This window comes from Pholcus phalangioides, unplaced genomic scaffold (assembly GCF_987345545.1).
Source record: "Pholcus phalangioides strain wild (caught in Gottingen) unplaced genomic scaffold, Ppha-v1.0 ptg000009l_1, whole genome shotgun sequence".
Taxonomy (NCBI): Eukaryota; Metazoa; Arthropoda; class Arachnida; order Araneae; family Pholcidae; genus Pholcus; species Pholcus phalangioides.
In genome coordinates, this window is record NW_028301602.1 from 61264548 (window position 1) to 61280128 (window position 15581).

Below are 15581 nucleotides of genomic sequence, written 5' to 3' on the forward strand. Positions count from 1 at the left end.
AATCTGTCAGGAATCGTAAGTATATAGGAGCAACATTCTCATATATCATATTCCTAGGCTAGATCACAGCAGACGATGGACGGACGAAATCGACAAAGACAATGCATTGATGACTAACTAACCGTATGATGGTCCGGTCCATAGACAGTTTTAGCCATTGCCCCTGTGCATATGACAGAGTTCTTGCACGGGAGCTCCCACTCTTGAGATGGTTGTAACATCAAAGCTCTTGATTTGTGAATGTATCTCCCAATAGGATGACGGGCCCCAATCATGAGTTTAATCGAGCACGGCACTGAGACCCATGGCCCCTCTCCTCATGAAGTAGGGACACTCTTCAAGGGCCCCCTCTATGGATTCATAGTGATAGACATTATATCAAGGTCTGACTATTTATTTTCCTATCAAATGTTGGAACTGTATACTTCCTTCATGCACACCATGTATGCTAAGTTGTCTACTGTTATGAATGGCAAATACTGTGGAGTTATTGTTGAATTTTAACTGATATAGTACATACAACCATGAAAACATTATAGCAGAATTTGTGTTACACTAAAATATTTATTACATTTAACATTCACATGCTCTTCATGTATGTTTATATGAATACATGTATGATATATGAACATAACCACCATACAGCAAAAAAGAAAGAAATGTAATAAATGCATAACATACAAGGAGGAAAATATATTTTAAAATTGACGAACACTCATGTTTTCACCTGGATGCAATTACATGCATCCTCTATATTATTCTGGATCAGTTTCTTTTGCTTTAAAAAAAACACAATTACAATTATCTGACTTTGACACACACTTAATCATCCTAATATGTGACACTGATAAAAATTAGTTTTCCAGTAAGATTAGCTATGCACCCATTCCTTTGAAAAATGTGAAATGTTCGCTTTACATAATTATTGAATTTCAATGACAAAAATCAGACAATTTTTGTCAACAAAACTACACAAACAATACAAAAAATAAATTCAGTAACATTTAATCTAATTTTTCAAACATATTCTTGAACAAATAACACAAACCTGCTATCGATGCAGCCATAAAAAAAAATATCCTAGCATTTAAGAAATGACTCAAGACTACAAAATTCTGGATAAGTGTCAAATTTAAATACTGTACACATAATTCTGAATAATGATGTAAATGTGAAAAAATTATTTTTTTTATTTTGAGAAAATATCATTTTCATGGATTTCTACGAAATTCGAAAGATGGGAAGTACATAGCACTAAAAACACTTATTTTCCTAGGGAGATAAGATCTTGATATCAATTAATATTCCTTGAGCATTTGCCACTATATAAATTGAGTTAGGAGGAAAAACGAGCAAAAATATAATAAACTTATATACACATAACCATATAGAGCATTTTTCTACATCACATAATTCAGGGTGTTTCAAAAAAAGAATCAATTTCAAAATATGATATATATTTTAATTAACTATGCAGAAAGAATCATAAGAAAAGGAAAAAAGTTCTAGCATTTAAGAAATGATTCAAGACTACAAAATTCTGGATACTATACATGATTGTAAAGGAAAAATACTCACGTTTTTGTTACAAATGTTGAATGACTTTTTTTTTTTCAGTCACACGTATAATGTCAAGAAATCTTGCAAAACCCCTCTAATTGAATTCAGATGCAATTTTCAACCCATAACTTTTTGTATGTGAAGGAAGAATTTCCGTCATTTTAGCTCATCAGTAAGCTTCAGAGCTTGTAAGGTATGTAATTTTTATGGCTTGTAACATGTTTGTTTCCTAAACACATGCCAAACAGTAGGTTTAGAAACACTCTAGGTTCGGGATTCTAAACTTTTTCCACCTGCAGCGCCCCTCTCTAATCAATGCTTATCTGCGGCTCCCCAGAGCAGTTTAACACAATCTTTTTTAACAACCCTTGTCAGGGAAGTGGCATCCCTGACGAAGGTTGGCGACACAACAGGGTGACATGTGCACAGTTTGAGAAACCCATACTCTACATGATTACCAGATGACATCATACAAAGGAAGAAACAGGAAACTTTTTAAGTAAACACCATTTCACTTCAATGAAGGAGCTTCATAAACAACACATTTAGCATCCTTAATTTGTTTATAATCTAAAACTTTAACATTTTCTCCTTCATATTCCTATATTACTTATCATTCTGTTTTAATTTACACAAAAATATATAGCTTTGAAATCGGATGAGTCTTTCTGAACCACCCTGTATTAAAAAGAAAAAGTGTGACAACTTTACTGATTTCAAGAAATTTCTCTTAAAAACAAGTTTTGATTATACTAATGTAATTTTATATTTGTAATTACAATGTGTTTTAGGTTCTAGGGTCCACTATGCAAAAAGGGGAAAAAGATGCTCCAAGTTCAAAAATAATTGTGTGTGTGAATACAGCAATTGAAAATTTCCACAATTTCATTGGCATTATCACTGAGATAGATTGAACACTTAAAATGTAAGCTGATATTTACACCATATATGCCTATGCATTGGACTGCATAAAGATATAAATCTGTTTTAGACTCTGCCTGAAAGAAAGACTTGAAAAGACCTTGCAGAGTTCCCTGCAAAAAATCTGTACATTACCCTGACCAAAACTATGAAAGAAAGAAATATAATTAAAAGTCACGAACTTCCAAATTTCAAATTTGTTTTTTCCCTATCATGTAACTTTCCCCAATATTTGCACATTTCCCTGGACTTTTGCCAAATATTTCCACCTTTTCCCCTGACTTTCCAGGTCGCTAGAAACCCTGTCTTGATAACAGGATAAGTCTGCTGGTAGAGTTCTGGCATTCATATCACGGATAACAAAGAAAACATTACAAGTCTATTTGAATATTCTATAATTCTACATATGACTTTGAGTATTTTTTTTTTCAACCAAACTGTAAAGTTAGAATACTGAAAAAAGAATATACAGTAGTTCTCTTAATAATCTGGTGATGTGCTAATCCAGCCCGTCCAGTAATCCACCATTTTTAGGATGGTTTTCTTTGAGCATAGAAGAGGAAAACATGTCACAGCATGTCTGTGTGCAGAAATTTATATTATTCAAATGGGCATTTTCAATTTATTTCCAGTAATCTGCCACATCCTGGCCCAATATGTGTCAGATTAGCAAAGAGTCTATGGCCAGGATTACACTGTAAAAGTTTCATTAAAACTCGAAAAATTCAACCAATAAGGCAATCAGTTACATTTGAGCAAATCTAACCAATATTATTATTGGTTGTTTTTTCAAGTTTTGTAATAAATCTTTTATCAAACTTTTATAGTTTAATCCCGGTCAATCAACTGTACAAACTTTTGTACATGAAAAAATATGGGTACCTCTTTTTTTTCTACATATCAGCTAGTTTGATTAAGCCATCCATCATACCTTGTCACAAGGTTTTCCCATGCCTTTCTCAAAAAAGCTGTCGGCAATGCCAATGTAAAACAAAAGAAGATTGTTATATGTTTCTCTACAACAACACTCTTCCCTACACGGCAGCATGGACACAGGAACTACTCCAAAAGTTTAAATGGGAGAGAGCAGCTGAAACATCCACCATATTTTCCCGACTTAATTCCCACTAATATACATTCTTACATCTTTAGACAAATGAGTGTCACTGGGAGTTTTTATTTTTAGAATGATGAGGAGCTATCAACTAAAGTGAATGATGAGCTGAGTGATCAACAGCTTTATTTGAAGAAATAAAATTCAGTGTGAGCGCGCTGAGTTGGGTTATACAGTCTGTGTGTTTCAGTATTTCTTAATTGAACTAGTGAAGATGTAGATGTGTCAGTGCTACAGTGTGGATGGGAATATTCTACTTCTTTTGGTTCTGTACTAATATTGGCAGCAGTTTTATAGAGGTAGGCATAGGAAAGCTCATAGCAAGGTTACAGATATGCCTAAATCAAAAATAGCAGATGACCATACCTACATTTTTTACACAATGAAGTTTGAACACACCTTTGCAAATTTTTATTTAAACATTTTCTGAGAATGGGACAAATACTTGGAATACAAGTTTTAATGTAAGGAAGCTCTATTTACACCTCACATATTCTTGAAATGGAATTTCTCAAATTAATGTGGGATACACAACTTTTGTCTTTTTAATCTCTTGATTATAAGTATTTTACTAAAAAATTCTGAGTTATCTATGCTCTGCGTGCCCACATGAAATTTGCAAAAATAAAAAGAATTTGAAAAATGCACAGCATACACTTATGTTAATTTGAAACAAATTACAGTCTTGGGAATGAAAAATGAATTCATGAATCATATAGGTGCAAAAAAAAAAAAAAAAAAAAAAAAAAACACCAGCAATTTTTTTTTGGCAACTTTAAAAAAATCTATGCATCATCTTTTGCTTCAATAACAAAGTTTTAATTAGTTCAATTTAGAATATATGCTGAATCTTGCAAAGCGAATTCGTAGAACTATTACACTAATTGATCTCAGCAAACTCTTGCTCTTTTGGTGCTAGAACTTCTACTGTTATCGCTGTGCCTCTTGGAATGTCCATGGTGTGAAGAATTTATCTCACCTAGAAGCTCTTTAGCCCCTGGATGAAAATAATCAATTTCAGGAGGAGGAGGATCATCTATTAAATAGTAAGCCAGGTATTCTGGTTTCATACACTTAACCCTGTTCACAACTAGCGGCTCTAAGTCCAGATTTAAATCAGAGTTTTTACCAATTTCAATAAAAGCATGCGTCAGCATAGATAAGTCATTGGGTATTGAAGGAGGAACAAAAACGTTTGCTCCTCCAGCTTTCAGAATTTTACAGTAGGAACTTGTTTTTGATTTGTCTGTAATAAGTACCACTTTCCAATCATGAAATGCTCCTTTTCTATCTTCTTGACTAGCAAGTTTGACTCTCCATCGCCGAGGACACACAGACATCTTTAACATACTTGTAGTTGAATTTTTTGAAATAAAAGATTTTGTCTCTTCACCACCCCACTCATAGCTTTCCTCTGGGAGGAATTCTTTCTTGGCCAATGAGTCGTCCAAATATGATTTGTGAAGAACCCATTTACCAGATGCAACACTTGCTAAAAATTTTTCATTTTTTATTGGTTGTCCAAGAATGAGATGTGAAGCCTCCTCATCAAAAAAATTGGTGTCTGGCACTACACCGCCTAGTTCGGTAACTATAGTGGAATATTTCTTGCGCTCTTCTTCTGGCACTGATGTAAACATGAATCTATGAACTGATCCTAAAAGACTTTTTGAACTCGCACATGTCATTTCCATCAGAGATGACTTTGTATCTTGCAGCGAAGTTTTGTTAGCAGATCCCTGTTCGTTAAACAAAGGATCACGGTTTTCATCAGAAGTTGAAATGGCAGCAATTCTTTCTCTTTCCAAGCGGCCAGTTGGGTCATCCCAAGTGATTGGTACTCCCTGTGAAGGTTCTGATGATGCTCCATCGATATGTTGGAATTTATATTTTGCATCTGAGGTGGAAGAGGGATATCGAGGTGAAGCTGTTGAGATTTTTGAAGCACATTTTTCAATGGGGCTATCTACACTTGAGTTCACATTTTGTCGAGTACGTCGTTTTCCTGCCTTTGCAGTTTTTGCTGCAAATATGAGCTCATCAAGCTGCTTACTTACATCTGTTGAATGCTCCCCATTCTGATTGAATTTATTATTTTGTGGCACTGGTTTTGGAGAAATAAATGAGCCATCAGAATTGTGTTCTGCATTAGACACAACACCACTGGTATTTGGCACTGACTTGACGGTAGATAAGTCTGATAATGCAAGTCCAGGCTTCAAATTATGAGGGAATAAGCTTTCACTGACACAAGTGCCAGAATCTCGACACGCATGAACCCATTCAGGACAAACAATCTTTTTACCCAGTCGCTTGGCTTCTCTGAACTCTCTAGCAACATCATTTAATTTACCCCGGAAGATATAATGTGTGCAAGTCTCATCAAAAGACCACCTAAACTCTCCACCAAGTGAAATAATAATTTCATTGATTTCAGCTCGAATGTCACCGAGCTTTTTGGAAACACAAGCAATAACACCATTCAATGCATTTTCTTTAGATGAGTTCGATGTTTTACTTGAAATAGTTTGACCTGAATCATTAACCCTCTGACAGTTATTCATGATGCCATCATTACTTTGCTCCGTGTTTTCACTGTCACTCCTATAGCCTAGTTGTTTAAGAGTTATATTTAGATTCTTGTCAATCAGCTCACCAACAGACATACTCACATTGTTCTTATCTGGTTTACCATCAATACTGTCCACACTTGAATCCAAGTCTCTTAAAATGCTAGACACATCAAAATATGGCTTATCTGGTAGAGGTGATCTTCCAGAAGATGAATTGGAGGAAGATGACTTTGCTGAAAACTTCCTGTTATCTTCGATTAGTTCCTTAACCCTAATGCTTTTGCTTTTGATGGTCTTGCTGTCATATTCTCGCTCATCAACATTTCCAATTTCTGTATCAACTGTAGGACTTACACTTTCTCTCTCCTGCAATCTGTGGCTTCTCCTTTTTAGACTACTAGAATTTGACTTTTGGGAATCTTTCATAGAATTTGATTCCTCATCCACAATGTTTTGTGCATTAATTTGCTTATCAATCAAATAGTTTTCAACTGGAAGCAGAGTCTTCGAATTAACAGCATCCAGTAGCCAATATTTAGTGACTGCTGGTAATCGCCATCTTTTAGAACCAGCATACTTATCACCATCGGGTGTTTTTAGTATTAGATGAGTACTTGCTAGCATTCCACGCTTAGGACTTGCACGTCGCACAAAATAATCTTGGCATGTTGCTCCAAGAACAGATGCTAAATGTGCCAAGGTTTCCCTTACAATTCCTGTATACTGACTGATCGAAATAACAGTATTTTTTAAGGGTTGGCAGGATGACGGAATTTGGAATGGCGTAAACAGTTCATCACCATCAAATGGCAGCAAACATTCATCTTCAACACACTTTTGAAGCCAACAGCTAGTGACCAAAGTGTTTACATTTGCAACTTTTTTGTTCCATACTAAAGGCACAACTGCTACATCAACAGAACTTTCATCCAAGCCCAATACCACACCAGCATTTGATGATATTGCATTCTCAAAAATTTTTGTATCATTCTCATCGAATCCAATTATTATAAATGTCATTCCAGCAAATATACTGTTTTTGTCTTGAACCACTGAAAGAGTCGATGAGACTTTTTCATCTGCATTAGATGTCTCTGTATTTCTTGATTCATGGTCGTTGTCTTCTTTCTTGGTTTCAGTTGAAATAATCATTGAATTGGATTTGCTGAAATTTACATTGCCACAGCTTTTAGAATCTTTATCAGGCATATTTTTTGCAACAGTGTTTTCTTCATTCCCAGCATACTGCTTCATTATCTCAGAAAAATCATCAGGCATCGTAACATCTTTGTTAAGAATTTCAGTGCCATTACCACATGTGACAGGAATGGGCTGAGGTGGAGGAGCACAAAAAGAAGCAGAGGGTTGTGAACAGTCTTGTGCGTTTTTGTGGGGACTGAGACGAGCAAACTCTGCACATATATAAGGACTTTCATCGACCAGCTTCTCTTGTTTGCAACACTGAAGAAGCCACATGAAGTTCACAACATAGGGTTTCACTGTGCTGTTTTTAACATATTCCAACAGGTGGTGGTCTTTTTCTCCACAAACTATGTGGGAGATACTATCTGAAAGTTTACTAAATCTCATGCCCCCACCAGCATTCACAATTTTACGAAGTTTGTCTAAATGGACAGTTTTAAAGCCAGTGAGATATATTTTGCAACCATCCAAGAACTGACCACATTTGCGAAGACTGGAAATATTGAAAGTATCAAGAGCATCTATAGAGCAGCGTTGCTGCAGGTTGACCATAAGACTCATATCACTTTGAACAGTTTCATTCATTTGACTAGCAAGCGAAGCATTTATGGCACTGCAGTCTACAATAAGCTTTTCATTGGACTTATCTTTTATAGGAGTGGATCTTTTAGGCCCAGAATCCGCAGGATCCAATTGGTATAGTTTTTCGTTCATGCAATAACCAGCACTGATGCTATCATATAGCCATTTCTTATTCACGCAGTGCAACTTCCAAGACAATGCAAACTTATATTTATCTCCCTTTGCCTCCAGCAGAATGAGATGAGTAGTATCACGAGACCTCATCACTCCAGAATAACGACCACCATTACTCTCAACCAGTTTCTGAACTTCTGCCCTGTCCTCCGAACTTAACTGTGATACTGTTACACTCAAACCTTTGAAGACTGGACAGCAAAATTTCTTATACATGGGATCACTGGCGTGAATTTTCTTAAACTGCCCTTCAGACCAAACTTCATCGACCCAAGGTGGAAGCATTATGGGAATTTTCATTTTAGCAGCAACATGATACTTTTCCGAACCAACTTCCCCTAAACAAACATAAAAAATATGTGAGTGAATATCAATTAAGAAGCTGAAATGAATGAAAAGAAACATGCATTGATAAGTTTAGAGAAGTGTCATTGTAATGAGATGTGAAAAAAAAAACTGCACATACAAACAGGGTTAGCTAACTGCCCTTGCTGTAAATTACTGGCGAACTGTTGATCCCAGAGACATACTTCCAATTAGAAAAAGTATCCAAATAACGCATAGAACTTTGATACATCTTTTATATTTAAAGAGCTGTACAGTTATTAAAAAAATAAAATAAATATTTTGAATAGACATCCTGCTCTAAAAAACCCAATTGGAAAGTTGTTGCCCTATCTCCCCTGAGGGAAACACAAAAGTTCAGTGTTTCTAAAGGAAATATTCACTGAGATATTTGAACTCAACTATCAACGTTATTTTGATACTTTTTCTAATTGGAAGCTTCTGCAATCTATGGTTCACCAGTAAAATGTGGCAAGGGGAGTTAGCTATGCACTCTGTATAGAGGTGTTTTTAATAATTTAAATAAAAGAAAAAATAGAATAAATATATTTAAATTTACAGCAAAAACTTATTAGACATCCATAACTATCCTTTATGGGCATTGTATAATATTTTGTAATGTATATATATTGTTTGTAATTGCATTTTTAATTGGGTTGTTGTATTTTTGAAATATTTGACATCCATATTTGTTATGGGCATCTTTTTCTCAGCCACCTCCTTGGGCATTTCGCCTGTTGTGGCATTGTGTTTGTATATTTGTAATTCAATACAGTGATACCTCGGCTTACAAATTTTCTGCTAACGAAGACTTTTTCGCCTTATTTAACGAATACGGATTCAGCTAATGAACCTTTTCATTGATACAGATTCATGTGCCAACCTAACGGCTGAGCTGTGTCATGAGCTAAATTTTAGTTTGCTAAAATTTAGCTCCTGACATGTGACAGTGATTCAACCACATCAGAGAATCACTGTCACTCAAGCCCGATTAACTCCACCTCAAAATTTCAGATGCGCTTCCACTCCTCTTTCTGAACAATTTTGAACCATTCCATGTGAAATGAAAGATTCAGCTAATAGAAAATGCATTGAAAAAAGAGCTTATGGCGGGGGGGGGGGGGGGGCCCATAGGGAGGCTTGTGTTCCCCCTTCCCCGCATACGGTTAAAAATGGCTAAAAATCTGCTGACATAATACTTGAATGCCCCTAACCAGTCACGAGAATTTTATACAATGTCATAAAATAAATTAAATGAATATATATTTTTTTCTTTTTGAAATTTTTTAGTCACTGCTGCTTTTAATCTGGTACATCAAGTCCTGAATCCAGATGCAATACAACCATGTGCACACAATTGAATTTGATGAGTTTTTTCTTACCAGCAATTAGATGAGTAACACTCTTGGTGAAGTCCTTGCTGAAATTACCTCCTAACTGTTGTACTCTGTTACAAATATGCTCTCTGCTCTTTTTGTCCAGATTGGAGCAAGTTACAGTCATTCGCCTCATTGCAACACTGTAGACAGGATGAGGTCTCTTTGGTAACCTTTCTCCAAGTTCCAGGCAGCTAAGAACACACAGAGGGCCAATAATTCTGCACTGGATAGACTTCAGGTGATCATAAACTTCTCCTTCAAATGGATCAGCAACAATAAGTCTACCTTTTTTATTATCGATTTTGAGACACGCATCCTCTGTCATCCAAACGGGATCCAACTCTTTGTTTTGCATAGCCTCAAAGGCTAACTTCAAATTCTCTGTCACGTCTTCAGCTCGATTTTTTTTTATGAAGCAAACTTCATACTTTTCGGGTTCACTCGAATTCGACATTTTTACTGATGGTATGATGCAGAATAATGCTGAAACAAATGGGAGAAAATGTCTAAAAATAACATAGCCAATTGTGTTCCATTGAACATTAACATCATTCAAAACTAAGGAAAATATAAAAGATAAAACAATAAGTATTCATAATTCTAATGGAAAGAGATTATCTTTTGGATGATTTTAGAACAAATATAGGTGAAATTACACCATGGATATACCCAAAATACGGTGAGAATGACAACTACATGCGTTTCAAACCGATATGAACAAAGTCGACAAACTTCTGTTGTGTGAGATTTTGTTTTTTATGCTACGGAAGAAGAAACTTCATATAGTTCTAAAACATGTATAGCTGTCGCTCACATCATATTTTGAGTATATCCACAATGTATTTCATCTTCGTTCATTCATAATTCTAATGATCCATATTTCTCTAATCCCACCAGGCTCTTTAAAAGTATACAGTAGACACTTGTTATAATGACCCCCCCATCATCCCATTAAAAACAGATGATAAATTACTTAGTCACTTTCCAAACCTGTATAAACAGCCCTTAAGGTCTGCATACATTTTAAAGTACTTGACAACTTCAAATTTAGTTAACTACTAAATTACTTAACACAGAGGTAAATAGGAATTTAGCTACATTATCGAAGAGCTCAGCAGGCCCCCCGAATATTCTGTGGACCATGCACTGAAGACCCTTGCAACTTTTAATAGGTCCCTGTCGACACAATTACTAAGTAGGGATTACTAATTATTAAGTCACCATTGCTTATGAAGTAACTTCCATTCCATCCCCAGGGGCGAGTATACAAAGGTCCAGCTACTAAATACTTAAATGTATGCACCTCATAAACATTCCTCTGGAAATTTTTTTTTAACAAATTGGTACATGTTACAATGGGTGTTCTGAGTGTATGTGTGTGAGCCCTGACATATGTGTTGTAGGAGTTGTGCGTTTATACTGGTGCTGCCATAAAATGCAAAAAAAAACCCCACTATATTGATGACAGAACTCAGGCTGTTCCCACGATACTTACACTGTTTTAAAAAAGTCCCTGAATGACCTACGTTTATGCGTTTCAGAGGGATCTATGTTTCACAATGCTACCATTCGCCTGAGAACTGCTGTATAGCACTTTGGACCTATGCCAGAAATGATGACGACTTCAGGGTGGGAAGTGACAAAGTCCATTTCAGAGCAGTTTTGGAGCAGCAAAATATAGGATTTTTTTTGGAGCAAATATTTATAAATTGGAGCAGTGAAATTAACTTTTAAGAATATTTTCGTTAACCCCCCCCCCCCCTATAAAATAAAACAACTGCACTGTCTTTTGTTATCAAACATCTTTTCATGAGCTTGTTTTTTTGTTTTTGGTGTTTCAGGCTTTGACACCTTGTTTGAAAGAGCGGCTGTCATAAAATTTTTCACACCAGTCTACTTAAGACGACACTTTTTGTTCAAAGAGGGCACTATTTGCTGTCTAGAACAGCAGCAGTTTAAATGGGCTCGAAATTTTCTATAAGTTATAAACTAGGGAAGGAATTGTTGCAAAATGGGAGAGAATTTCTGCAGGTTCAACACGATGTTTGGTGATTCAGCGTTAATTATTTGGTGAGATTGGTGATTTGGCACTCGTTATTTGGCAACATTGGTGGTTTAACGCTCATTATTTCTCTAAATTACCATTTTCAATTCAGCTGAATTGCTCTTTTACTCCCGGAATAAATATTTTTCAAACTAAACATCGGAATTTGATGCAATGAAATTGACTACAGTAATTTCTGCTGTTTGCAGTGACTAATTTTATTTTTTAAACGGAAACTGACTCACATTTGCACTTTAAAGCTGAAAGACCATTGCAAACCATCTTCAGTTGCACGATCACTGATATTATCTGGGTTTCACAATGGAAAGCCTAATTAGGAGCCGATAGTTTAAATAAGGGGCAGCAGTTATCCCAATCTGATTTTCAGGGACAAAGTTGAGGACGGGAACGTGCCAGGAAAATTGAAAAAAAAATTTGCTATCTTCTAATTTCAAAAACTTTTCTGGACTTCCCGCAACTGTTTCAACGAGAGACCAGATAGATTATCTACATTTGACATGCTTGTAGCACTTTAAAAAAAATAAACCGTCTTGAGGTAAAGTTGTGAAGGGTAAATAAAAATTAAATATTTTTTGATTGAAAATTTTAGTTCAAATGTAAAAAATATCTATGTAGTACTTACAAAGCAGGAAAAGTGAAAAGCACATATGGATAGACCACAAATTTTTTTCAAACACTAGGTCTACTTCACAATGTAGTCAAACTACTTTTAAAACAAAGACCTCCATTTTTTCAAGCTTACGAGATAGCACGACTACAGAAGATGGGAGGAGGTGGTAGTGGAACGTGTAGAGGAATAAAATAGACTCTTCTCGGAAAGAATCATTTCGCGGAAAGCAAGAACAAAAAGTTTTTGCCATCATTTCCAAAATTCCGCGCATGCTAGGGAAATTTTTTGGCTATTTGGCACAGAAAAATACACTATTGGAGCAGGATGGTGCAAGATGTTAATTTTAGCGCAGTGCGGAACAGAGTTAACACCCCTGTGACTTGGTAGAAAAAGAGAAACTTTCAAGAGTCCATTGTACAACTGCTGCACAATAAAGGAGCAACGATAATGGTGCAGCGGGGACACCCAGACAATGACCATTATGAGCTGTCACATGATTATTGCTGTGCTCATTTGGACATATACACTTCGATCATGCGCTACCCATGTTCAGAAGCGACAATGGCTGGATATCGAGGAAGATGGCAAGGACAGCTGATGGAACCAGTGTTAGAACAATAGATTGACCACATTATTCCATAAAAATAAAAAATGAGTAATTTTTCAACATTTTGTGGGGTTGGGGGCAGGAACCCCCTCCTCCCCATCTTGCTACAGCCTTTAGTGACACGATTCAATTTGGATTATGATTTACGATTTACTTTTAATTTCATGATTACGATTTACGTACGTACATGGCCATGCATTGTACTTTATTTGCTTTGTCTTTATTTAAAAAACTTCTGGATACACGCATCCTTTGGGAAAGCTTTATTATCTCTTAAGACACGTGAAGTGTGTTCTGTGCTTGAATGTTCAATAGTGCTGCCATCTGTCATTCCATATTGTCAAAAATATCAAACACCTGAGCTTTCATATATATGGTGAAGTTTTGCCTGCTCTCCATTGAGAGACTTCTTTCAAATGGGGGACTGACTCACATCTGCACTTTGAAGCTACAGAGGTCTGACTGAATATGTCATGGCAATGGCAAAAAACTTGTTATGCCTGTATACATCTTTTCCAAATTTCCCAAAAGCTGAATTTGCAAAAAAAAGAAAGTAAAATGATGTTTTTCCTAAGGGCAGGTTTTTGGCGCCAGATGTAACGTGAGGTTGAAGGGGTTGGTTAAAAAACCTGAAGTTTTCAAATTTTTTAACCAATTCCCCCACCCTCATGCTGTGAAAATCCTGTTTTAAGGAAGATATGGCAAGCCTGTGGTTGAGTTAGAGAACTTTTCTGGTATGGACATCCTCAGATTTTTCCACCATGTCATGTCCCATATGTTCTTTTGAACAACCAGCTTATAGGCCTATCCTTTGCGGGGACAGAGTTCGGGTCATAATCCATTTGTTGTTGTGAATATGCCACTCATTAGGAGTTACATTCAGTGAGCTCAATTGTGCTCCAAGCAGGGGTGCTATATAGACTCTCCCCAGCACGGTAAAAGGCTTATATCCCGGGAGGGACAGAGCCTGGGTTGTGTCTGGTCTGACGGAGCAGGGGTGCTTGAGCACCCACTGTAATTTGTGGTATGGGTTTGTCAGAGTAAGAGTACACTGTAGGTGCTTGAGCAGCCATGGTAATTTGTGGTATAGGTCTAAGCACCCCCCTCCTCCATAACTGATTTAAAAAATTGAAATTTCCTACACAACTTTGAGGTCTACACAAGCACTCATAGGTTTGAAACACAATGTCCCTGAGTGAGCCCATGGTCCCACATCAGGGAGATTGATCACAGACTGCACACAAAATGAATGTCATTTTTCATACTATAAATTCACTGAATAGGAGCCCACGAAAAGTCCTGGCAGCGGAGAAGGGGGGGAAGGGACTTACTACGGTTCATGGCCCAGAGTGCCCTCCACTTTAAAAGTTTGGCACTTGAGTGAGCTGCAGATACATGTGGAGTACAAACAGTGACAATTTTACAGGGAGCTTAGCGGGCTAGTTTAGGGCAGTAAATTTGAGGGAATGTGTAACCAAAAACATTTATAGAATGGGAGAAGGGCATCAAAACTGATATAACACTAAATAAATCTGTCTCTGCCGAGACAATAATAGACTAGGTTAGTGAGTGACCTAGAGTTTGCAAGCAAGTGAGTGAGCAAAGAGTGACCTAGAGAGAGTGAGCAAGCATACAAATGACCAAACGAGTGACCTGCAGAGCAAGGGACCAGGTCAGTGAATGACCAGTGTTTGCAAGCACGTGAATGACCAAAAGAGTGATCTAGAGCGTATGTAAATGTATAAATGATCAAAATAATGACGTATAAAGCAAGGAACTATGTCAGTGAGCAATCAAAAAAGTGACCTAGAGCATGTGCAAGCATATCAGTGACTAAAAGAATGATTTATATTGTATGAGAATAAGTGTGACTTTAGAGACACGGGCGTATTTTCAGGAGTGGGTAGATTGGCCAAGTGGGTTATAGCACAGGGTGGCAAATTCGAGGAAGCAGTAGTCAAGAAAATTAGACTAGAATGGGCGAGACTAAACCATAAATGCTCCTCTGGGTACAAATCCATGCAATTAAACACGCTCACAGTATAAAAACGATTCTTATATCAGTATACGATAAATACTTCATTGCAACACAATAATAATTTGGCACTTAATATCAAAAATTGAAATGGGGACTCAGTGGGCCGAAAACATAACGGACATGAGTGGGGTAAAATCAAGAAAGGAATGAAGCATCGTGCAATCAATTACCTCTTTTATCATGAGACAAGTATCTAAATGCAAAGAACGGGCATCATTACAGCAAACGATTGAAATATCACATGTAAACAAACGTAGCTATTATAAAACAAAAGCGGGGATAACTTTAGCGCCTCCATTTTGACAACATGGTTTCAGACAAGGAAAACGAAGGCGATTAATTTGGTGACCATACATCCCGCACGTGACCTGTCAAAATCAATTACCCCCCTGGATAGTTTTCTTTTAAAT

At 36.6% G+C, this 15581-nt stretch overlaps 1 protein-coding gene across 1 annotated transcript; it reads right to left on the bottom strand.

The window, feature by feature from the left end:
• Positions 1–555: 555 nt before the first annotated feature.
• On the bottom strand, positions 556–15466 carry mus101 (mutagen-sensitive 101). The gene is made up of 3 exons (XM_089236739.1): positions 15342–15466; positions 9855–10334; positions 556–8465 (listed from the first exon to the last, which is right to left on the bottom strand). The coding sequence occupies exons 2-3, from the start codon at positions 10303–10305 to the stop codon at positions 4486–4488; spliced, it is 4431 nt and encodes a 1476-aa protein (XP_089092865.1). The 5' UTR covers positions 10306–10334; positions 15342–15466; the 3' UTR covers positions 556–4485.
• Between the last annotated feature and the right edge of the window lie 115 nt (positions 15467–15581).